General features: G+C 35.9%; 1 protein-coding gene across 1 annotated transcript in view; it reads left to right on the top strand.

Moving 5' to 3' along the window:
- LOC127983557 (neurexin-3b-beta) overlaps nt 1-24,544 on the top strand; it is a 72,816-nt gene extending 48,272 nt beyond the window's left edge. Inside the window, exons 6-7 of the mRNA XM_052585745.1 lie at nt 10,063-10,141; nt 21,547-24,544. Coding sequence (XP_052441705.1) covers nt 10,063-10,141; nt 21,547-22,502 — 1,035 coding nt within the window. The 3' untranslated portion in view covers nt 22,503-24,544. The remainder of the gene's footprint in view (nt 1-10,062; nt 10,142-21,546) is intronic.
- The last annotated feature ends 482 nt before the right edge of the window (nt 24,545-25,026 follow it).

Genomic DNA, 25,026 nt, shown 5'->3' with positions numbered 1-25,026 from the left:
ATAAATTGAAGACACACCTCCCCCTTTGCCTTTTGGGCGCGGCTCATGTTTATAATGGTAATCTTGGGGGCGGACTCATTTAAGATAATGTAATCATGAGGTTTTAGCCAGGTTTCAATCAAACATAGCACATTTAGATTATGATCAGTGATCATATTATTTACAAAAAGCATTTTCGTAGAAAGGGATCTGATATTCAATAAGCCAATCTTTATCATTTGTTTATCCATATTGCATCTGTTTTTTTGTTTGTTGAACCTCAATTAAATTGTTACTCTTAAATTGGTTTGAATGTTTTTTGTATTTCCTAGTTCAGAGAACAGACACAGTCTCTATAGTGTGATATCTAGGTGAAAGAGTCTCTATATGCTGAGAATTAACCTCTGTAAAGTGAGGCAGCTAGCAGACGGTCGGTTTAGCCAGTCTGTCTGCTTCCTGACCTGGGCCCCAGTTAGTCAAGTATAAGCTCTAAGACTATGTGCCATATTTCTAGAGAGAAGAGCGGCAGCATCCCGGGAGGGATGAAGACCATCTCTTTTCAACAGGTCAGGTCTGCCCCAACAGCTCGTCCAATTGTCTATGAAACCTATGTTATTTTGCAGGCACCACTTAGACATCCAGCCATTGAGTGATGACAATCTGCTATGCATCTCATCACGGTAAGCAGGGAAGGGACCAGAGCATTTTACAGTGTCTGACATCGTGCTTGCAAGTTCACACACCTCTTTAAAGTTATTTTTAGTGATCTCTGACTGGCGAAGTCAAACATCATTAGCGCCGGCATGAATAACAATCTTACTGTATTTATGTTTAGCATTAGCAAGCACTTTTAAATTTGCCAAGATGTCAGGCGCTCTGGCTTCCGGTAAACATTTGACTATGGTGGCTGGTGTCTCTATATTCACGTTCCGTACAATAGAATCGCCAATAACTAGAGCACTTTCATCAAGTTTCTCAGTAGGTGCATCACTGAGTGGGGAGAACCTGTTTAATGTTTTGAACGGAACAGAAGAGCTGTGTTTTGACCCACGACTATGCTGCCTCACTGTTACCCAGTTGTCTTAATTTAAAGTTTGGATGTGTGTCTCTAATTCTGAAATCTACTCTGTTAGCCGAACTATTTCCGTTCATTTATCACATGTGAGTCCCTCATCACCGACAGAGATAGATAAACTGTACATGTGGCAAGAGGTGCAAATAACAATAGCAGGAGAAGCCATTACTCACTATACTTGATGAAATATTCTTACCAGAGTTGTTTGATTAACTTGTGAAAAACTGGAGTGAGAGAGAGTAGCGAGAGAGATCCATTCATCTCCAGCAAGGGCTATTCACTGAGCCCTGGGCCGCTGTCTGTTCAATGATGTAAGAGGCATTGTAGAAATGCTGACATGACCAAAGACCACACTGAGCATGTTAACAGATGCACACACAACCAAATGTTGTTTAGTAGTGGTAGGTTTTTTTTTTTTTTTTTTTTTTTTTTTCACAGAGGGTGCAATCAGCGCCCTTAAAGGAGCAATTATAGGCGCATCAATACTAACAGCTGCAAGCAGTTGTCCAGCATATTCTTTTTTCTTAGATGTTGTTAGGCTGTAAGTATTTTTCTCAACCTGGGTGTCTCAGCGACAAATTTGCCTGAAGGTAAAAGGCACATTCCCTCTGTTAACTCTCCTTTACTATGGTTTTTGTCCTGGAATTTTATTTTAGACCCCTTGTCAATGTGTTAGGGCACATACTGTATAGACTAGAGGAAACTCTGATGGAGCAATCTATGGATAGATTGTGAAAGACTGTGAAAACAGATAATACAGTGAATCGGAAGCACAACTAAGCTTGCTTCTCATCCATCAATGGATTTATGTGTCTGAGTTTGTTAAGCAAAAGTTGCAAACATCATAATGCCAGTCCTAGTGTTATGTTGTCTTTGTAGTGCACCATTTTCATTGAAATCAATGATTTTGCAGTATTCTCTGATACGACACAATTCTTGGTGTGTAGGCACCCTTAATCATTGCAGTTGGACACCTGCTGACAGTTATGGAACAGATGATGGGCTTTATCTAGTGTTGCATTATGCCAGATTCCAGCTCTAAGCCTTCAATTCGTTTAGCTGTTTACGTCACCTCTCATCATCCGCCTCCAAGCTGAATTACTAATTCCAGTGATTTCAGCTATGTGATGTTTTAACGATGTGTGAGTCACGGATAAAACCTGCAAGCATCACAAGCATTAGATATGCTATATGACTACTCCATCACCACTATTTGAAATACATGTATGTTGAGGATGTAGTCATTGTGTGATTGTCCAAGTCGTGCACTTAAAGGAGAGTAGTAGTAGGAAATTATCATTTCCACTGAACAGAAAAATACTATGGCTTCCAATTACTGTAGTTAATGTAGCTGACAGGACACAACTTAATTGTTTGCTGTTTAAGTGTGTGGGAGGAGAGAAATGGTAACGAGATGAAAGTAAAAAAGAGGTCAAGAAAAGTAATGTGAAAATGGAAAGACAACAAACTCACACACTCTATAACAGATTGGGATTTTCTAGTGTCATTTAGTGGCTCAGTTGTTGTGAAAAGTCTGAATACTGTAGCAAGCTCTGTGTGAAAGAACAGATTTACAGTTTGTGTAAAAGAACAGATTTGAGTTGCATGGCATAAGTGTTCTCTTTTTATAGCGGAATATTTAGTTCAATGCTTGCAACTGAAATCATGTTGAATCTAATGTAAATTGTATTTGTGCCAAATAGATCATTGCTTTTTAAAATCACATTGTTGGATTGTCATGTATTGAAAAAAGACATTGTTTACGTTCTTCAGTAAAGCTTTATATTAGAGAATACTACTGGCTGATAATTATTTGCTTGTTTGCATGCTTATTTCTAGTATACTGGCTGTTTGTTTGTACTTATAAAGCAGATGACGTATTTTGAATGATCATATTCTAGATCCCTTAACCGTACCTCATTAGACACTACATTTAATGCAAATGTGTATGTCACTATCTTTTTTGAAGAGCTGCAGTATGTACATAGCCAAAGATTATTGAGTTGTAAGATGTAAAGATTATGAAGGATTTAGAATTTACTGTATGATAAAACGCCCCACTGCGTCTTATACATTTGAAGTTTTCATTTGAACAGCTTTCACTTCAGAGCATTCTCATTCGATCTCCAGGTGTATCTGATTTATAGCAACTCGCACACACAACAATACCTATATGTTGTCACTTCAGGCTGAACTTCCTTCCTTGAACATTGCCTTATGGCTCAGCAGTGGTTGCCTGCAGATGAGCACAGAGCGCATGTACATTAAAATCATGTAAAGGTCAGCAGAAACTAGGTACTTGTTTGCAATCCACGTGGCAATTTTATTTTCCACTCTTTTTCTCATGCGGCACACAGAGAGATGGATGCTGGGTGCCTTGGGACAGCTTGGTGGTCCCAATTACCTGAAGGTGGCAGATGGATGGGGGACTTCCAGGTTGAAGGGCTCATTAGAAAAAAGCATGCAGGGGATGTGTGCGAACATGTGGCCCAGGGAAACAACAATCCTCTACTCTGCATAAACGACACATTTCCCTCAATCTATCTCAGCTACCCTGACACTGAGAAGCTATAGGTGTTACAAAAACAAATAGCAGCATTCATGTAAGCATGTAACACAAAACCCCATACAACAGCTTGTGTAAAAAGTATTGGTAAATTACTTGGATGCTTTAGTTGAAGTGGTTCAACTATCAAGGCAACCTTTTACCTAGTTATCTTAACCAAAAACTGTAAATAAAAAGTGTCTGACTACACAGTCCCCAAAATGCATTGTATTGCACCCAAAAGTGATTAAGTTAGATGCGTAGTACCATTGCAGTTTACATTTTAGACCAGGGCTCTGAACCGTTTCAAGGAACGAAAATGAAAACCAGGAACAAATGAAATTTTGAGTGGAACAGAACCAGAAACAAAATCAAATTTTAAACGAGGCTTTTGCATCTGAACTCTTCATATGAAGTAATTAATTTACGCTATTTGAAAATAATATTTTATTTTAAAATGTGCACATTCACTCTTATTCATATGCCTAATAGTCTAAAACACAAAAGTCTTGTCATGTTCATTCTTGATTTATATGAATTATGATCTCCTATTTCCATATATTTTTCATATTATTTTAAACAAATTATCAGAACTTTGAACACTTGGACATTTATGATGTATTATCTTTCACTTCTAGGAACCATGATTTTATTATATGTTCAACATTCATTATATTATGATGAATGGAATTATCATTGTTGACAACGTTCCTCAGTTTCAGTATAGGTCTTGGCTGGAGTAGATTTGTATGGCAGCCTTTGTGTGCTGAATCCCACATTGTGCTCACTGAAAGCCCTTTTGAGCTCAGACTCCCTGCAAGATCAGTATTCAAATCAGTACCACTCACATTTAGTCTCTCTAGCCAGCAAGAAGATGACAGTGAGTATATAAGCACAGGGTAAACACACTGCAGCCTTTTCTGACGCTATAATGAAACATCTCAAGAATGATTTATTTTCTGAATGTGGCTGTTGTCTGGACGATGGTTTGGAAGCTCATGGATGCCAGCTCAGATAACCTAATAAATTAGACGCTTTTTCTAGAAGAACTAAAAGATCATTCATGTCCTGATTTGAGTGTTTGTCTTGACAAAGTATGATTAGATTTTGACTTAAAAATAAGGAGATAATTAATTGCTTTCCATGAAGGAAGTGCCATGATTAATTTAAAAGCAAGAAGATGTGTTATATGGTCTACTTTTATGGTTTGATTGAGTTGATTTTCATTGTTTGGAAAAGAGCATCTTTTTGGCCTTAATCTCTTATTAAGGCCAAAAACATTCTGCATTTTCTTATCTTGCACATTGCACAATATGGGTTTGGAATGACATGAGGTAATGAGTAAAAAATTATTTTAGCAGTTGATTTCTTCAAAGTGTTCCAAAATTTGCTTATCCTTCCATTTTAATCTTTTCAGAAATTTGCCTCAAATTGCTAATTACCTAGAGTTCAGCATTAGCAGCGAAATCCCTTCTTCTTGGCTAACAGACTTTTCTATAATATTTGTAGATTCCAATTATCTGTGTCCTTTGGCCCTCTCCCCCTCTTCTCTGTCCTGTGTGTCTCTTCCCAGATTTCCCTTTCCCTCTGCATCTCCATTACATACGGAGCCACATGTAGTAACTGGACGCTTCATTTTTTCCTGTCCTGATCTCGGGCTGTAATTGAAACATCCTGTTGGGCCAGTGTCGCTCTCTAATTTTAGTCAGTGAGTCTCAGTTCGACGAGGGCAGTTCTGTACGACTGTTTGTCACCACTTCTCTGATGACCTTGCACACTGCGGCAGGGGAGTGATTAAAGATCAAGGCCAAAGACCATTTCCTTTGCCCTGGAAGATAAATGGGCCTGTTTGAAACTGCCTGCAATGGCTTGGAACAATAAGAGTGTGCTGAGTGGAGTCACAGGCATGTACTGTGTATGAAAGAAGGTGCACAAATGCACTTCACATGCATAAAACTAATTATTTTGTTGTTGTTGTTGTTGTTGTTGTTTTTACAGAAGTTCTAAGTGGCCATGCATTATAATTTATTTTTTTATAAAGTTTTCTCATTATAACAACATGACAGTTTTACTCTTGCTATAGTAACAAACTCAACTTTGACAGGCATCTGATGGACAACAATGCTGGCGCTCTTACTGTAGCCTATATTTCAGCAAATTTTGCTTTGCCTAGGTAATGACGTCTACAATACATAAATACATTGTTTTTGTAATTAACATGTTTAAATGGCAACAGCGCGAACACAGACAGAGCGCCTTCAGAAGGATGCAGAACTATTCTAAGATCTTTTATAGATGCTTGGATTAAACTCACTTTTAATTTTCCCTTTATCTGAAATAAAATTATATATCTAATTTGTAATTTTTAGTAGTCATTATATGCTGTGACAGATATCATGTGCTTTACAAGCTTCTGTTTGAAAAGAGCGTTCATGTGTACGTGTAGTGTATGTGTGTGTGCAGAAAAAACTATAACAAACTGAATTAAATTAGCCTATGCACTTTACATATACATCACATTTCTCATCAATATGGTTAACAATAAAGATTAAACAAATACATTTTTCAAAATGTTTAGGGTTGAGGAATGAAGAATGAATTCTGCAGTGCCTCTGATTTATTTGCACTTATTTAGTGTTCTCAATACACAGTGTTTCGTTGGAAACAGGGAACATTGGCCAGGCTCCTAAAGGATACAATGCAATGCTTTGTCACGTCTGCAGTGCAGTGTTACATATTCAAAGTCCTGTAGGACACTTGGTGAAGGTGACATTAGCCAGACAACAATGCATTTCATTCTGAAGACAGGCTTGAGCAAAAAGACTTGTGGCAGACCTTTGACAGGGATACTGCCTGACGGCATTGATTCATTGTAATACAAGCTTTTCTCATGTCCGTCTGTCAAAGCCAAGATCTGACATGATAATGCAGATCAGAAGTGACCCAATCGAAATAAGTGAGATGGCTATCTTGTTGGGATTGACAGAGCAGTAGTGTGAGAGCTGATATTTGTTTCTGGAAGTGTTTTCATTGTAGAGATGAAAGTAAACATGTGAAAAATGCAGTCTAAATTTGCGTGAAAATGAGACACATGAGTGTCTGGCTATTCACAGTTCCATATCCTCCACCCACTCATATTTCTGGGTTTTGGCGTCTTGTAGACACTGGCATTAGAGAAACAATTAAATATTTTTGATGCATTGCACTGATGACACTGTACTCATGAGCGTGCTCCTATTACAGGCCGTTACAGTTATTAAACATGACATGAGCTCATAGCCATGGCATTGCACATCTCCATCATATCAGCACTCTGTACATTCTAGACCTCCTCGTGTCTAGTCCCTCATGACTTGTGGTACTGTAAGAGAATCGGGAAATGAAGAATGGAGAATTATTTCCACACAAAATGAGGAATATTTTGCTCCCAAAATAATTTTTTTGTATGGCATGGAGATTTTGTGACAAAATTGGATTTAGCCAGCTGTGAAATTGTTTTTTGTAAAGTACGCCAGCCAGAGAGAGTAGATTTAATATCACAGTGAAAACAGGCTCATCATTGTCAAGCAGGCTGTAAATTCTGTCTAATTCCCGATACCTCCCCATTTCATTTACTTTTTGAAATAACTTTGTCATGTATGTCACAAGAGTAGACTACTGCGAATTCAGTTTGTTTTATGTCCACAAAGCAGTTTCCTTTACATTCATTTTGGTTACAGATATTATACTGTCAGTTTATCTTCTGAAATTTAATTTAATGACATTTTGAAGAAGTACATAACGATTTTGACATACCACCTAACATCATGTGGTCATAATGAGGAGAAAACATTCCTATTGTAATTGCACAATTCATGAACTTCACCAACATCATCATATTGCTCGTTCTTAATCAGATCTAAAGTAACTGGTAACTTACTACTTGAGGAGTCTTTTCATTTGAATACTTTAACTCTCACTCAAGTAATTATTAACATTACTTTTCCTTTTCTTGAGTAACTATTTCTGTCCATATGTGTACTTTTATGATGTACAGAGTTACTATGTTTTAAATCAGTTTCTTAGGATGTACCATTTTAGCTATGATAGAGCCCTTGCAGGGAGCAGACAGCAAAGCAGCACAACTTAAAAGAAATCTGAGGTTTGTTCTACTAGATTGTAGACTTGTACATTAACACTGTTATTAAGTCTACCCTTTACTTAAATAGGATACACTTTGTTGTTCTGTAGCTGAGTAGTTCACTCTAGGCAGTCTGGAATTGCTTTTGTATTGGACTCATATTTTAGCTGTGGTCACAAACAGTAGATGGGACATTAGTGTCATCTCTGTGGTGCTCTGTATGGCAGAAAGTCATTTCATGGTCAGGGCATGGACTAGCCAGTCCTTTGACACCATTCTGCGACTGGTCATGCACGAACGCATCTGTCAAATCTCTGCTGTGAACTGTAGTGAACAGCAGTAGGGAATTACGGGAGGTGAGGATCCTCTGATCTTGAAGAGGTTTGTCAATGCCACATCTGCTGGTAATGTGACAGGATCACATCTCATTTAACTGTCACTTTGCTGGATCAGTATCCTGTTATACAGCACCATTATAAGAGCAATATGATATTTCTTTTGAGAATTAATTTCTGTGCTGGTCCTAGCTGGTCTAGCTTTCGCCATTCTGCTAACCTGCAAAAAAATAACTGAATTAAGCAGATTTTGAGATTCTGATTATGAAGATAATATTAGTGATATTAATATAAATTCTCACATACAAAACAACGTGCTTTTGTTACCTTCCTAGAAATCTGTAAGTTTTTAATTAAATGATAGCACCTTAAATTTCTAACTTGAAATATATCCCTAATTAAAGGTGAGGTAAGTAATATCTGAGAAATGCAAAAAGTTTATCTTTTAAATTTAAACCCAAATCCTAACCCGCATTTTAACAAATAATCTCTCCAAACCTCCAATCCTTAATTCTAACCCCTACCCCCAATTTCTTTTTTCTAGTCTAAACTCTCAAATCCAATACCAAATCCAGATCATAGGGCCAGATTCATGAAAAGTTATCTTTAACTTCGGTTTTCATCTCCTTTTCTAATGTAAGAATAAAGTTAAGAATATTATGTATTTCCCCAAAACATTTCTTAAGAATATTACAGTATATAAAAAACTTAAACACAAAAACTTAAAAATAAAACAAATCTATTCGCAACACTAGCTACATATAGGTTAATACATATTAATGTTTACTAGTGGATGTGCATGAGAACTCTGAAGTTCCACTAATGATTGATAATGTAAACCATGACAATGATTATGCATGATGTGATTTTTGTACTAAATTCAGAATTCAGTAACAACCTCATTGTTGATTTTCTGATTACAACATCATTTTCAGCAGCGTCCAGCTCCATCTTGAGACACGCTCTTTCAAAATAATTATTTAAAATATACAGTGCATTTATAATTACACATTCTGAACTCCCCTCAAGCTTGTCTCCTTTCTAGAATAGTGTGTTCTTATATGCTGATATAAGAACTGAATCAGGCGTTTTAAACATCTAAAACATTCTAAGAGGTGGGTCCCAAAAGCTTATTGGCAAAGAGGAAAACCATACATTTTGCCAGCAGTGAGATTAGGACACAAAGTTTAGACATATTTACCTATGCAGTAGTTCTTACCCTAAAATATGATTGATCAGTAGTAATGTGATCGAGACTTGGCTAGATCACATTAAGATAGTAACATAAGCATACCAGCATCCCCAAACATGTTTAGTATTTTTGTGGCAAGTGTCTCTCAGTCAGACTTTGAGCAGATTAATACAAATGTACTTTTCCCTACAGCATCCTCTGTATCAAAGTATGTAGGCGCTTTCCTAGGCTCGAACCGAATTCTGTTTCATTAGCCTGTCAAACTCAATAATAGTTAGAGCCTGTTTTCTCACAGAGCACTGCAAACTCAATCAGTCCTATGATTTCATAACCCTTGCTTTGTGACAGGGCTTATTTTATCGAGACACCGATCCACTGTGATTAACAGGCTGTGTGTGCATGTGAGGTGAAATACAACACTGCCAGAGTGTCCAGGCTGGGATAGAATGAGAAGGCGGGAACAAGTGTGTTCATAAATCAGAATTGTGGGCTAGAGGAAGGTGCTGATGAGCGAGCAAAAGGCGAGTGTCCAGGGATGGTGATGATCTGTGACGGCCCATGAAAAGCTGGAGATGGTAGGAGATGTATGAAGAGTCAGCTACCATAAATAAACCCAAATAGAAAAACAGCCCTGACATTTAAGTCCCCGGTCTGCTGCCCTTGAGAAATAAGGGAGAGAAGTAAAATATAATTCTTGCTGCAATGATATGTTTTCACTGTTTTTACCTTATGTATTGGTATATTTGACTTAAACCTTTATACTTAAACCTTTGTTCTTTTTGTTTTTTCTCCACACACCTCTGGTTGAACCAGCAGACAACAGATGACATTGTGTCCTCTGCAGAATGTTCTAGCGATGACGAGGATCTGGAGGAGTGTGACGGGGGACACACAGGTGGGATGAATGTGTTACGGTTGTGCTTGCTTAAATCTGGTCTTTCAGTCTCTTCTGTTTAAGTTCTCCCTCTCAAAGCATCACCCCCATGACAACCCAGTGTAACTTCAAAAGTGTCACTAAAAGCATTTTTTCAAGCTCAAAAACTATAGCAGTTAAAAATATATCTATAGTGATATAAAGTATATCACTGATGTACAATAGTATTTGGACACTTAGTTACAATAAATGTCTGTATGTTACTGGGTTAAAATATAAAATATCAAACCAAATGGCTTCTGCAAACTTTTAGGTAAAAGTAAAAAAAAAAATATCTGACTTAAAGAAAGCATCTGTCAAGCAATTACATTTAATATAGTGCGCATATATATATATATATATATATATATATATATATATATATATATATATATATATATATATATATATATATATATTTGCTTCCAAGATATGGTTAAAAAAAACATTATTGCTGCAGATGAAAGAAAAGGAATACAGTTTTCTTAATTTTTATATAATTATATATATATATATATATATATATATATATATATATATATATATATATATATATATATATATATATATATATATATATAATTCTTTAAATAAATGTCATTTGCTTTGATATTTTGTTGTTTATTGTGCAGTGACATTGATACGTTTTAAGACTTGATCTATGTGTCCAAATTCTGTTCAATTTAAGTCTGTGGGCTGATTTCTCTAAATCATTTAACATGCAAATTATATTGTAAAAGAATAAAATGAGCCAGGAAGCAATGGGCTGTTTCAGAGTTACACTTGAATATGGGGCCGAACATCACTAACATGGTTGTGTGTATATACTAATTTTGTCCTCTCAGCAATCAACAGAGAGCCAAACTTTATGACAAAAGTACAAAATTAGTATCAAACTCCATGTTGTTCACTCTGATGCTTCAAAATGTATCAATCCTGTACACAATGGATTTCTTGCAGTGTGTGTGTGTGCGTGTGTGTGTGTGCATCTTTGACAGATGATACATTTTGAGTTGTTTAGAAATCAAATAATAATAATGCTTCGAGCATAGAGATTTCTGATGTGTAGCGGACTAACTGCAACAGAAGCAAACCTCCTTCCTGTTTGTTCCTTTGTTTCCTCACATTGAAGGCTTGCCTTAAGTTAAAACATCTAATAGAGAACAGATATCTTCGAATTTCTGTGCTCACGTTTCTCCACACATAGCCTCTGTTTCCTCAAGGTTAAACAAACAATTTTGTGCAGTATAACTATGACATATTAATTAGTATAGTTAAGATAAAACATCATTTTCAGAGAACTTGGGATTCACTGTAATTGTCAGACTCCTGCTGTCAGCCATCGCAGTATATGAAACACTGCTGTTGATTTTAGTGCTTACAAGGCCATTATGGATGCAAGGCTTGTTTGGTTTATGAAAGTTCGATGGTCTGCCTGCTGACCTGTACTGGTACTTCTTAACCAAAGAGCCTTTAATTGCTTCTAAATGTCATCAGAACACTAATTAAGGCCCTTGAATTTACCTCAAACCACACCCTGTGTTATACAAATCATATGTCCTGCATTGACTAGGTTTTTTTTTTTTTACCTTCCACTCCTAAATACACCAATTAAAACCATGTTTGCTGGCATCATGCTTTGATAGTTTATATTTTCAGTTGTAAAAAAAATATTAATTAATTCCAGCAAAAAAAAAAAAAAATGTTTTGTTTTTATCATTTTAAAGCGTGTCCTACCCGTTTACCTTGCAAGCTAGTATCCATATGGTCCGTCATTACCTTTGACTTTACAGATGGCCCCTATTTATTTCTTTGTTAATTTTACCTTATATTTTTCCTCAAACTTACAAGGTCACTCTGCTCATTATCCAAAGATATACTCTGTACTAGTTTTGAAACCTGATGGCAGACAGTTATGCTTTGGATAAATTCTCCCTAACTGTGTTAAATCTAAAACCATCCCCAAGTCCTCTCAAATTCAATGGCAACAGGAAGTATGCCAAGGGACAGTTCCAGTGTTACCTTTCATTTCTTCTCATATGACATTCGAAACGAGTACTCTTAGCCACAAACCACCACACTCATGATTTCATGTTGACACAGAAATTCACATAATCAGTCTGACCTTGAGTTCAGATTTCTTGGACAGTTTGCATGATACTTTCTGTTTTGTTCTGTTTTGGTTGAACCTTTTCATGTGGAAAAACATCTTCCTACTGTATCCGCTCTTTTACATTCCATTCATGTGATTTGGGTTTATTTGCTGTATTTCCAAGAATTAGCTCATTTTTACCCTCTTGGGGGACTTTTTCTTTGGTGTCCTCATCCTTCCATTTTCCAGGATTAAAATTAATCCTCCTGTTTTGCCTCATCTTGTGCCGCATGGAATTTTGGTGGTTGAAAAAAAAGAAAGAAATTTTTTTTAATAATTATCTTCCTCATTTTTATGTTTTGTGCCATTAGGCTAAAATAAAACATTGCCATTTCTATACAACAGGAAATAAAAGGCAACAAAATCTTTTCTTGCCATCATATGTTTTAATTATTATTTTTGCCTTGTGTAGGCAACCTCATTCTGTCTCAAGAAAGTTGTGTGAAAGAATGACCACTCCCCCCACCCCTCCATCCCTGATCTTACATCTTTATTTCCTGTGCCTTTCTGCATAGACATGTCTGTTTGAATGCAGATGGCATAAAAAGACTTTTATTGCCACAAAGTATATCTGTTTTTCTATTTGTTGCTACTGATGAGTCGCATTTGAAGCATGCATTGATTGCAAAATAATTTATCCCCAATGATAGATCTCAGTCATGACTCTTGCATGGGTGTGTTACTGGCTCCATCTTTTGTGCTTCTCCATCCATGAGTTTGCTAACAGGCTGACCATGTGTGCTGTTATCATCTGTCTATGTGCTGATGTCTTTGTCTTTAAATGCTGATTGCTCTATCTGTCTGATGCCTTGCCGTTGTTGTTCTTTCTTGTATTTTTGCACTGTAAAACACATTCTGTGAAACACAAATGAACTAATGGGAATTCCACAAAAAGGCTAAAAAAAAACATTTATACCAAAAACAGGGATTACGTTGGACTTTTGAAGATGGGGAAACCATAAAATATTATAGTGATTCTAAGTGTGGTGATAGAGGCCAGTTTGCCATGATATGAAATAAACAAATAAATTATCGGTTTTACAATTATCATGAAGTTCAAACAAATACACTGCATAGAAACTAACCTAGGGTCATTGGAAAAACGTGCCTGTGGTGACATTTCTGCAAATCAATAATTTGTAGCTTCTTGCAAGTGCAATGCTGTACCAAGAATAGCTACCAAACAAGTGTACTACTACGGAAAGCCGTACATATGCATTTAATTATGTGATAATAAATATCAAAATGTTTTATTTTACAAATCATGCAGTATAGTAAAAGTGTTTTTGAGGTCATAATATAGTATTGTGCTTAACTGATAATCTGTCACTGTAATCATATGTTTTGTTGTTTTTTTGTTTGTTTGTTTGTTTTTTTGTTTGTTTTTTTACTGCAGATAGTGTTCATTTCAGCAGGAAATAACGTTTTTCCAATGAGACTATGTGTATTTTGATAGAAGCACAACCACAGTGTATAAAAGTAATCACCTATACATGGTTTAACATGGATCACATTAATATATATATATATATATATATATATATATATATATATATATATATATATATATATATATATATATATATATATATATATATATATATTACAAAACAATTTTGACATCCATACTTCAGCTTTAGGATAACCAATAAGTTAAGTTTAAGTTTATGTTTATGTCCTGAATAGATCATAGGAGTGAACTTTACCTGAAGACTAAAAATAAACTCAGACAAACTCATGCACAACTGACACAATTCCAAGTACTTGATGTTTAAATCAAAGGGGAAAAAGCTGGCACCAGTGTAGTTCAAGAAGGAAGAGTCTTTTAAAGTAAAACAGATGCTGTAAGATCCCTAAGGTTTCATCATGCTGTCAGGTGATTGAGATAGAAAAACAAGCAAGACATCAATCAGGTAAAGCATGAAGAGGTGCACAGAGAACATGAGACCCTGAGGAATGGGTCACTGAACCACTGACACAGGCTGAATTTTAGTGTAGTTAGGTCTCATTGGACCGGCTGTCACTATGAAGCAGCTCTCAGATCAGTTTAAGGTTGTTTAGTTGACACATTTAGCTTAATGGCCATTAAATTGAGCAGAAGACAGTGGTCGCATGCCTCTGGCTGAAGATATTAATTTAACACCTTGGGTCACATCGGGATATGACATGATGAAATTACAGCAATCTGTGACACTCCAAGCCAAAATATGCCTGTGAGAGACATTCAGAAAGACAAACTAGAGAAAACAAAACCACAGCAACTAAACATCACAACTGGGAAGGCCAACAAATTTACCCTATGCTTAAAGCAGCATTATGTAACTTTTTCTATATTCAACATATGCAAAATGTATATAATGACCAAGTACATCATGAATTAATCTTCAAACCCCAAGTTTATGTCTTATCCCAAATCACTACAGTACACTTAAAATAAGTGCTTATGTTTGGATTATTGAAGCCTGGTCAGGTCTTCACCACTGTTAAGTAACACATGCCTGTGTGAATCGCCATAGATCAGTCCCTCCAGAAAAACACGATTTTGCAATCGCTTGATTTAATGCATAATCAGATATTTATGCACACAAGTAAAGCGCCATTTTCCCCCTATTGCCATGGGAACCTTATGAAGTGACATAATTACATGACGTGAACATCATCTGCAAACTCCGCGGTGAAACCAGGGTGAAACTTGAAGCGCGCAAATCATTCTTATTTGCCAACAAAAATAAGCGCAAAAGAACGCGCGAAGCAGTTTCCCGATTTGTTACATGACAGTGGAGCCAAATTATATTATGAGAACTTGCGGAAACTGCGGTTTGATGAAACGGTGATTCCCCCAACACCCCCTTCTTACTAGGCTACTAACACTGTTGTAGTTTCATTCAGAAGTTGATGCAACTTTACAGTTGTAAGATTGCACTTTTTTGTTACAGAACAGTACCAAAAACTTACAGTTGTAATTATATTAGTAGTATGTAAAATAATTTACGTTGCAGTAAGAGATTGCAACTTAAATATTCTGTGATTTAGTATGCTTGCTTATCATAGGAAGTGATAAGAAATTACTCTTTACATTAAGGTAGTAGCCTAGTGAGAAAAAGGTGTTGGGGGAATCACCTTTTTTCTCTTTTTCATCAAACCGCAGTTTTTGCAAGTTCACGCAATTTCATCGCATAAAATTGCAAAAATATCCCACATATTCCATCACATTTTTTAAGGAGACGTGCCACAAAATCAAGGATTTTTGCCCGCAACAATCACAAAAAAATCTGCGTTTTTCTGGAGGGACTGATAGATGTAAACTTAGAGAAGTGGCTCTGTTTAGAAGGTTCTTCCGCGGGATGTGTGTGCTTCTGTTTATTAATCGTTAAAGCGCCAAAAGTTTCATTGTGCTACTTTAAAAAAAACAAAACTTAAATTTATTACTTTAGTTAAATTAAATGGATAGTTTCTATAGGATTCAATGCTTTCAAAATATATACATTAAATTACTACACGCATGAATTATTGGAGACCTTGAACAGTGTTCATGAACCGCTTCTCTCCTTCAAGCGCTCCACTGTTTACCACCTGTGACTATCACAGGATTGCACTCGCGCACCGTTCGTCTCTGACGCAGCTGATGACGTGGCTTCTTCTACAGCGATAAAAATTTATAATTGATGCAGTGCTAATTGACATCATTTATTACAGTAAAGAAACTATATATTTTCTACCTTATTCTGTGTAGAAAATTTAAATAATAGCTAAGTAAATGTACTAGCCTATATAAAACAATCAGAAAATTGCCATTAGGAAAAAATTATCGATAACAAATGATTATTGTCAAGCTGTGTATTTGATTTCTTACAGCCAATTAAAAGTAATAAAAAAGAAGAAAATTCATTGTCAAAAATAAAATAAAAATAATTATGATAATACATAGGCTACCTACATAAAATGATTGTATTTGACATTTCTGTCACTTCTGAAATGATGGCTACGCCCCTGGTGTGACAAAATGTTAGCTGTTACATAATAGCCTACTTTTAAAGATCTTTTTTTTTTTTTTTATCTTGGCTTACCTACATTTTTACAACATGTATGCCATGTCATGACATAGCATCATTAAACTAGCATCTAACAATGGACTTTTTTTTTCTAACCTATGGCCATAAAGGCTGCTGTGAAATTTGCCCCCTGATTAAGCATTTAAAGAATTTAGGGTAAGCATTTTAATAATACTATGAATGCACTTAAAGAATGCAGAATCAAATCGTTATAATCAAACAGAATCCGATTTAATTGTGAATCAAATCACATTGAATCGTTCTATTTGCAAAAATCACTCTTGAATCGAATTGAAAACCTATAAATTGTGAATTGAATCGCTGCCTACCCAAAGATTCAAAGCCCTAGTAGCTGTGCAATCAAGATGACGATATCGCTGCATATTAAGTGTTCCCAACTAAGTCAGAGGCGACAGCAGCAAGGAACCAAAACTCCATCGGTGACAGAATGAAGAAAAAACCTTGGGAGAAACCAGGCTCAGTCTTAGCCACAACAACCTCGGAATAAGAAAGAAACAGACTAATGTTGGTGTAGATGCCATTCTTCTGATGATGTAGCGAGTACATTGTGTGTTATTGGAAGAGTTCCCAGATCCAGTTGTCCTAATTAATGCAGCCTAAAAATCCTTTAACGGATTTGAATATTATAAATGTGCTTTATGTGTAAACCAGGTCTATAATCTAGATTTAAACTGGATAAAGAGATCACTACTTCAATTCATACATGATTAACTGTAAAAGAGGAGAGCAGAGCTCAGAGATTGCCCAATCTAATGCTTTGAGGATATGTCATAAAAGCCAGTTCTTGTATCCAATCTCTGTGTGGAGATCCTCTGCTCCTATTTACCTCAGCACTTCTCATTTCCCACATGTTTTAGTTCTTACACTGGTGATGAGTAAGCAGAGGCTGAGGTGAAGGAGAAGAACCACAACAGTTGCAGTTTGAGCACAATGCACGGCAGCCACAAAAGGATTTGACTGTGGCGAGCTTTCTGAACCACAGGGGCCAGCTCACACAGACTCTTCTTTTAGGGGATCAGGCAGGTTTAGCCCCACACACCTGCGGCATCATCACTGTTTGGCAAGACTCAGCGAATGCAAAATGGTCAAGGAGTTTAGACACGGATATCCAAACCAAGGACACTCAGATTTGGTTGGGGGCACAGGAGAGAGAGCACTGCTGTGAATGTCAGCTGTTATGGTTGATTTCGTTTCAAATTAACTCCACTCTGAAAGTTCTGTGCAGAAGACATTGCTTTTTTGAGAGTGTTAACAGCTGAGAAAGAGAGTGATCCTTCAGATTTGTTTACAAGAATTAACTCCTGTAAGCAAATGCAGAGAACACTGCAATCTATCTGAGCTGGAGGGTTAATGCAGTGTTGAAGTGTTTGCTTTGTAATTGGGCTAAGCCCAAATAACATTTCCTCCTATCTCCACTCTGCAAAACAAACATAGTCCCCTAAGACAAGCACACAATGTTTGCGCTGAACTAAAACAATGTGAAAATTATCATTGCTTGTTGAAGTGCTAATGTAAGATTAAAGTATTTACCAAGAAACATGGGGGTCCACTGTGGTGCTATTTTTGTGCCTGTGGTTTTAATAGATGCTTTTATCTTAAAGTCATCTAAAGCAGCCTTTAAATCACTTAAATCAATAAGTTAATTTAGCTCACGATGGTCCAGGGAATCAGTAAGCAAGGCTGTGATAAAGTAAACTTTTTGCTGGTTGCTATAAGAAGCTTACTAGATCATCAGTAGCAGCATCAACTATTATTAAACCCATACTGGTCAGCCACACAAAATATTATTTTCTCACATGTACTACATGGATATATTTATGTAAATGTATTATGGTTATTCAGTATATCAGTTAAATGGGTTCTGTCTTATAATACCATTATAATACCATTTTATGGAATTCCCATTCTTTATTGTGATTAATGTTGAGCGAACGGCTGTTGGTTATAAAATGATCTCTGCCAAATATTTCCATTCTAAATTGGCTAGATGCTAGATAAGTCTTTTTCTTTGTATTGAGATTTTGTTGATTCACCTGTATCATTCAAGTTGTTACAGGTGTGTACAATATCCCACAGCCTTTTGCCCAATATCTTGTGACCCTGTTCTCAGCCCTTCTTATCCCAGCTTGCAGTGCTGTGATTCTACTTTCCCTAAATGCAACTTGTTAAAAAGCACGATATCACCTTGCAGTGAAATAAAAAATAAAAAAAGTGATTTTCCCTTTTTTTCCTGAAATACATCCCTGCTTTGTGCTGTCAAGCTACTAACAAAAGATTAACAAAAGAAAACGAATAATGTTATTATTAGTTGTGAAGGTGGTGACTGTACAGTGTCCCTTGACTTCACTATGTACTTTCTGATTATTTTAATCTTGATAGTGTGAGAGAATTGTCAGTTATTTCTATGTGTTTTTATTGCTTTTGTGTTTATACATGTATACATATATATATCCTCTGGTTTGTGTATATTTATATATGTATATATTTATCTATCCACTGTATATGTATATCTAAATATTTTTGTATAAAATTATTCAAAAGAGAATTCTATTCAAAATGCTGTATTTCCATAGTTTTCACGAATCAGTATACTGACTAGAGGCATTTGAAACATTTTGTGCTTAATTAGATTAAACAAACAAACAAATAAGCAAACACTTGCATTTCAAGTCAGTTCTATTTATGATTTTTAAACAAACCTAAAAATATATAAGTAATAAAAAATGACCATGAGCTGTCTGTTTGATATTTTAATAAAGTAAGGAATAAAGTGGTCCAGGTTTTTGGATGGAATTCTCCTCAAGTTCAAATAATATTACATTGGTATATTGTTTTATTATTATTTCTATACTGATTCTTGTTCAGTTTTTCTCTCTTTTTTTCTTCTTGTTTAGCTTGGTTAATATTTCAAAGCATTTGAGCATATATATATATACGTAATTAACAAATATATATATATATATATATATATTTCCTCACCACTATCTACTCCAAATGTTTAAAGTCAGTTAAATACTGATCAACATTTTTCCCAGTTTCCCAATCTGACCTCTAAATTGATGAAATCGTAAAAAAAAAAAAAAAAAAAAAAGAAGGGGAAATTGCATGGGACAGAAGTTGCAGCTTAGGGTCTGTAGAGTGTCAGTCTTGAGAGTGCTATATGATCTGGTAGATGGGCATGTATATGCTCATTGTTTGTATATCCCCATCCCTTCCTTACAGCCCAAAGCTCAATTGCCGCCCGACCGCTTCGTACCGCCCTTACATGGACATGGCAACTGACGTACACGTTCACTTCCATCTATGTCATTTCCTACCTAGTCTAGGCTTTCCTCTCTCTCTCTCTTTCTCTCTCTCTTTATTTCTCTCTCTCTCTTTCTCCCTCCTTCTTTCTCTCTTTTGCCCCTCCCCTTCTCCTCTTAGCAGTGGTACAGTATATACAGTCATTCAATTGATTAAAGAATTATTTTTTAAAAATAACAAAGAAAATATGTATCTGTAGATACTTCAAAGCAAAATCATCTTTAAAAACAGAATGTACAGTTTTCTTTTACAGAGAAAAGGATTTATTCATCAAAAGAAAGAACAAATGAGCAGAATGGTGAAGTTATTTTTCATGTCATGGTGTGAATGTATGTGTCGTTGCCTCCCTATATCATCTTGTTTTAGAAAAAAAATATATGATAAAATCAGATGATAATTTGATTGCCTAATTAAATAATTACAGATGAACCATACTTTCCTCACGCATTCTTACACAACTTTCTTAATATATTGTAAATGTTTTCTTCCTGCCAAAATCATGCGGGCAATTTGTTGATGTAAGTCACAGAACTGATTGTATGCTTCCACCTTTAGATGAATTGTTTTATGGGCTTTATTCATTCATTTATTTATTTATTATTTTATTGTATTTTTTTATTCATTCATTTTTTTTGACTAATTATCTTTTTATGTACTTTACTACACTCTTTCTGACTCTCTTTGCATTTGGTTTGCGAATGTTTCTAGTGCTTTGCTCTAACCATCAACCATTGTTTGCATTATTTTAATTTTTCTTTCCTTTTCTTCTTTCCTTTTCTTTCTGTTGTTTGAGACCTGTGCTGCTTTATAGTGTCCTCTGTTTGTAATCAACAAAGCCACCTTGGCTCAAGTTTGAGCAGATTCAACCAACATCTGAATGTTTAACTTATGTGTGTGTGTGTGTGTGTGTGTGTGTGTGTGTATATATATATATATATATATATATATATATATATATATATATATATACAAACACACACACACACACACACACACACACAAGAACAAATCTATACATTTTACTATAAGTCTATACATATGATTTAAAATTTTAACTAAAATTTAGTCTGTTTCACTAAGTCCAGTGTGTTTGTTGTTCTCAAAATTAGACCGTCTCTGTTAAATTGAGTGATGCGAATCGTGTATGATACTACATAGTGCTCACATGTGAGATTAAGTATTCAGGTGTTGTTGAACTGTCATGTGACTTGTGCCATTGTGGCAATTTCATAAGAACTGTCAAAAGGCAATTGGCTTTCATCTCAAGAATGACAGACTTGAAAGGGAACATAAATAAAGTGATTTTTTTTTTTTCTACAGTCTTGATAAGCCACTCAGAAAATTAGAAATCTCATAACAATAATTTTATTTTTTGGGAGAGTTCTATATATTACGCTCTTCATTGGTTCATTGATCCAACAGGATGCTTAGACATAAATTTCCTAAATGAATTCACAACGTGAGCAGTTGCTCAGCTTACAAATCTACACATAGCAATACAAAGATGTTCATGGCTGAACATCAGTCACTCTGAGTTGCAGGGGTGCAGTAATTGTGAGTGATTGGTGTTATATGTAGAGGTCGGTTAAACAGAGTTTGCCAAAAAGAAAGCTCAAGATATTGCATGTCCCTTCAAGCCTTTTGATAAATTTACCTTGCATTTTTTACATTTCTGTTTTCTCTTTCAGTTCTTTCTTGGTTTGTTTTGGCCATTCTTTTAGACAAATATTTTTTTTTTTTTGTCATATTTCTTTCCTGATGGTCTTGCTTTGCTTTAATTGGTCATGTACAGTTGCCTGTTTACAAGCAGCCAGATTTGAATGGACACTAATTTCCTTTCTTTTTCTTCTGCTTGCCAGGAGGGGAGTTAGTTATCCCTATTCTAGTTGAGGATCCCATAGACATCCCCCCTGTTTCCACTCGAGCCCCTTTCATCCCCCTTCCCCCGACCCTTCACCCTGTCCTCACCATTATTGAGACCACAAAAGAGTCCCTGTCAATTGCCACTGAGGCGGGGGTACCTTGCTTGTCGGACCAAGGCAGCGATGATTGTGATGATGATGGTGATGATGATGATGGTGATGGCTTGGTGATATCGGGGTTTGGCTCTGGGGAGGCCTTCGACTCTAGCCTCCCCTCTACTGACGATGAAGATTTTTACACCACCTTCTCCTTGGTAACAGATAAGATCTTGACCACGTCGACCTATGAAGGTGGCTACAAAGCTCTTGCGCCCAAGTGGGAAGTAAAGGACTTTAAACCTAGCAAGGCCTCTGAGGCAGGCAGGACTACGGCCATCCCGCCTCTGCCTGACTTCAGGAGCTCAGCGGCATCACCCGTCACGTCTGAGACTGCTCTTAACATCCCAGCTGGGAAAATGAACAACCGTGAGATCAAACCCCAACCTGGCATAGTGCTACTACCACTCCCCACATCTTTCGACATGGACGGCACCAAACCCAGGGGGCCGTATATCACCCAACCCATGTTGCGCACCATCCCCAGTGCTCTGCCCACCATGCCAGGTATCAGGAGAGTGCCTCCTGGTGCCTCAGAGGTAATACGTGAGTCCAGCAGCACTACGGGTATGGTGGTGGGTATTGTCTCTGCTGCCGCCCTGTGCATCCTCATCCTCCTCTATGCCATGTACAAATACAGGAACAGGGACGAGGGCTCCTATCAGGTAGATGAAACACGGAACTACATCAGCAATTCCGCACAGAATAATGGCACAGTAGTCAAAGACAAACATCCCAGCACTAAGGGTGCCAGCAACAAGAGACCCAAAGACAAGGACAAGGAATACTATGTATAAGACAAAATCTGAATGAAAAAACATACACAGAACAACATCTGAGAAATCTTAAACAGAAAACAACAATTTTACACAAAAATCCTTTAAGAACTCAAACACACTGAGTCAAAATGAACCCATTTCCAAGTTATGTGATTTGAAGCACACTTAAGCATATGGTAAGCATAGTGAGAAGGCAAATAGGACTCTGGGGACCTTGATACCTAACTTTCTGTCTGGTTGTGGAACAATGCCAGTGTAAAATATCTCATTGTTACATTGTTATCCCTCAAGTGACTTTCTGAGGTACAAAATCCTTGGTGTAAAAAAAAAAAACAAAAAAAAAAACAACAACAACAAAGCAGCCCTTGTCCGTTGTAACCCTGTACAAATAAATGATGATCGTGGGTAATGGTCATGATTTTGGACATGCATGTGATGTGTGTGATGTAGTACTGATGTCTTTGCAAAGAGGAGAACCAGAGGATGTTGTTTTGGAGATGCAAAGTTGAAAAATTTGCCATAAAACAGTACTTTCCTAACCCACACTGGAGAAGTGTTCCATTAAACAAATTGTATGTTTTTTTGTTTTGTTTGTTTGTTTGTTTTTTTTATATGCGTTTCAGGGGTTTCATGTGGATAAATTACCTCTTTTTTATTGTATTAACATGCATATTTTTCCTTAGTTTCTTTTTTTCCCTCCTTTTTACAGTACATTCTTTTCTTCCAGTATCAGTCAAGGACTAATATACTTTAACTTTCATATTCTGATTGAGCTCTGTCATCTATAGCCAGATTCAACTAAAAATGCATCGATCTTTTACAAACTGAAAATGAGACATTCAACATTAAATTCATGAATCCCTATTTCAGTTTTGACTTCTTAAGTCATATGCTACACACACACAACTCACATATGGATCAACTGAACATAGCATGACGACTGAAGGAGGGCTGAAATATGAATTTATTTGGGAAAGACAAAGTATATATTTCATGTTTTCACAGTCATCTGTGTCAAACAATAAATATGTTTACATATTATATTACATCATAGATGAAGTACTTTGTAGATCATTATTGTACATAATAGTTGATTTTGACATTTTCATACTCTTTCTGTACAAATTGAACAAACAACTTTGTTCACTGTAGCTTGTCCTGTGAAGTCCAAAAGTCTGTGCAAACACTGAAAATCTGATATTCAAAATGTAATATAAGCAGGGAAATTAACAGAAGGTTTCAGGATTTATGGGAGAAAAATAAATATTACTTTATTGTGAGCAATGAAGACGAAAAATATAAGGTTCTAAACTAATTTCTGTTTTGCTAATTAGATAACCTATTTGTCTAACTTCAGATCTGTCAAAGAGTCAGATTTCCCTGCGTCCATTTATGTACACAAACTAATTCTAACATTTTATTCAAATTGCTTATGTTACTGTATTATTTTATGACAACTAAATTAAAAAATTGATAAATTCAAAACAGAAGAATTTTACATCTGTGGTCCCAGACGTTTGGACCCAACTGTACCTGCAAGAGTATTGTATGTTATTCTGTCTCTATGGTGTTAAATCAGATTTTTGAAAACCATAAGACATTAACTAGTAGAAATCACTCTCCACACAATCAAAGCTCCATGTAACTGGTTATTTTACAACTGTTTGTTGTTTTCTATTTAAACAAGGTTACAAGACCTCATAAAATAACGGTGGATGATGGATTGGATTCATACTGCCACCACATTTCTGAAAAACTCACAATTAATAATTTTTGTCTGTGTCTTGTCTCATTCTGTGTATTTATGATTTTCAACATGTTGCGCTGTTGTCGTGCAGTCTTCTAGGTTTGTTGCATTTGTGCTGGCAGTAGTTGCAAACTTCTCATTTGTTTCGCATGTATATTTATTCTTTTATTTATCATCACAGCACTCAAGAGTTGTGTGCTGTAATTCTGATTTTATGTTACTTTATTTTATTTATTTTTTTCCTGTTCATCAGTTACTGTTTTCACTTTTGACAGCTATGTCCAGCAATAAAATGTTCCCAGTTGTTTTCAAGGCTACTGTGAAATTTTCTTTTTCTTATCCCAAGTTTATAACATTCCACTGGATCCTGAAATTGCAAATGATTATTCATTTCTTGGTTTGTAAATACTTTTTATAGTTGGAATTTTTATGGGTTTTTTTTATTTTAAATTTTTTTTAGAATTTCTGCCTATGGGGAAAAATGCTTGAAATACTGTTAAGGCAAAAAAAAAAAGAAAAAAAAAAAGAAAACGTGGACTGGTACTACTGAATATTTGAGGCATTTCCTGCAGAGCATCTATTAAAGGTAGCACTACAGTACTAGTAACATATTATAAATCTGATTCTGGTAATGAACAGAAAAAGATTTATCATTTGGAGACATTGGAGAGAATGGTGAAAAAGAGGTACTGGGTTACAAATTTGTCTGCATTAAATGGTCAAGTTACTTAGACTGTATAGCTAATGGCACACCATAGAGTAGACCAGTAATCAATGATGCAATCAGTGTCTTTA

Source organism: Carassius gibelio, chromosome B20 (assembly GCF_023724105.1).
Source record: "Carassius gibelio isolate Cgi1373 ecotype wild population from Czech Republic chromosome B20, carGib1.2-hapl.c, whole genome shotgun sequence".
NCBI lineage: Eukaryota > Metazoa > Chordata > Actinopteri > Cypriniformes > Cyprinidae > Carassius > Carassius gibelio.
Note: the sequence above shows the minus strand (reverse complement) of the source record. Positions and strands in the feature narration are given on the sequence as shown.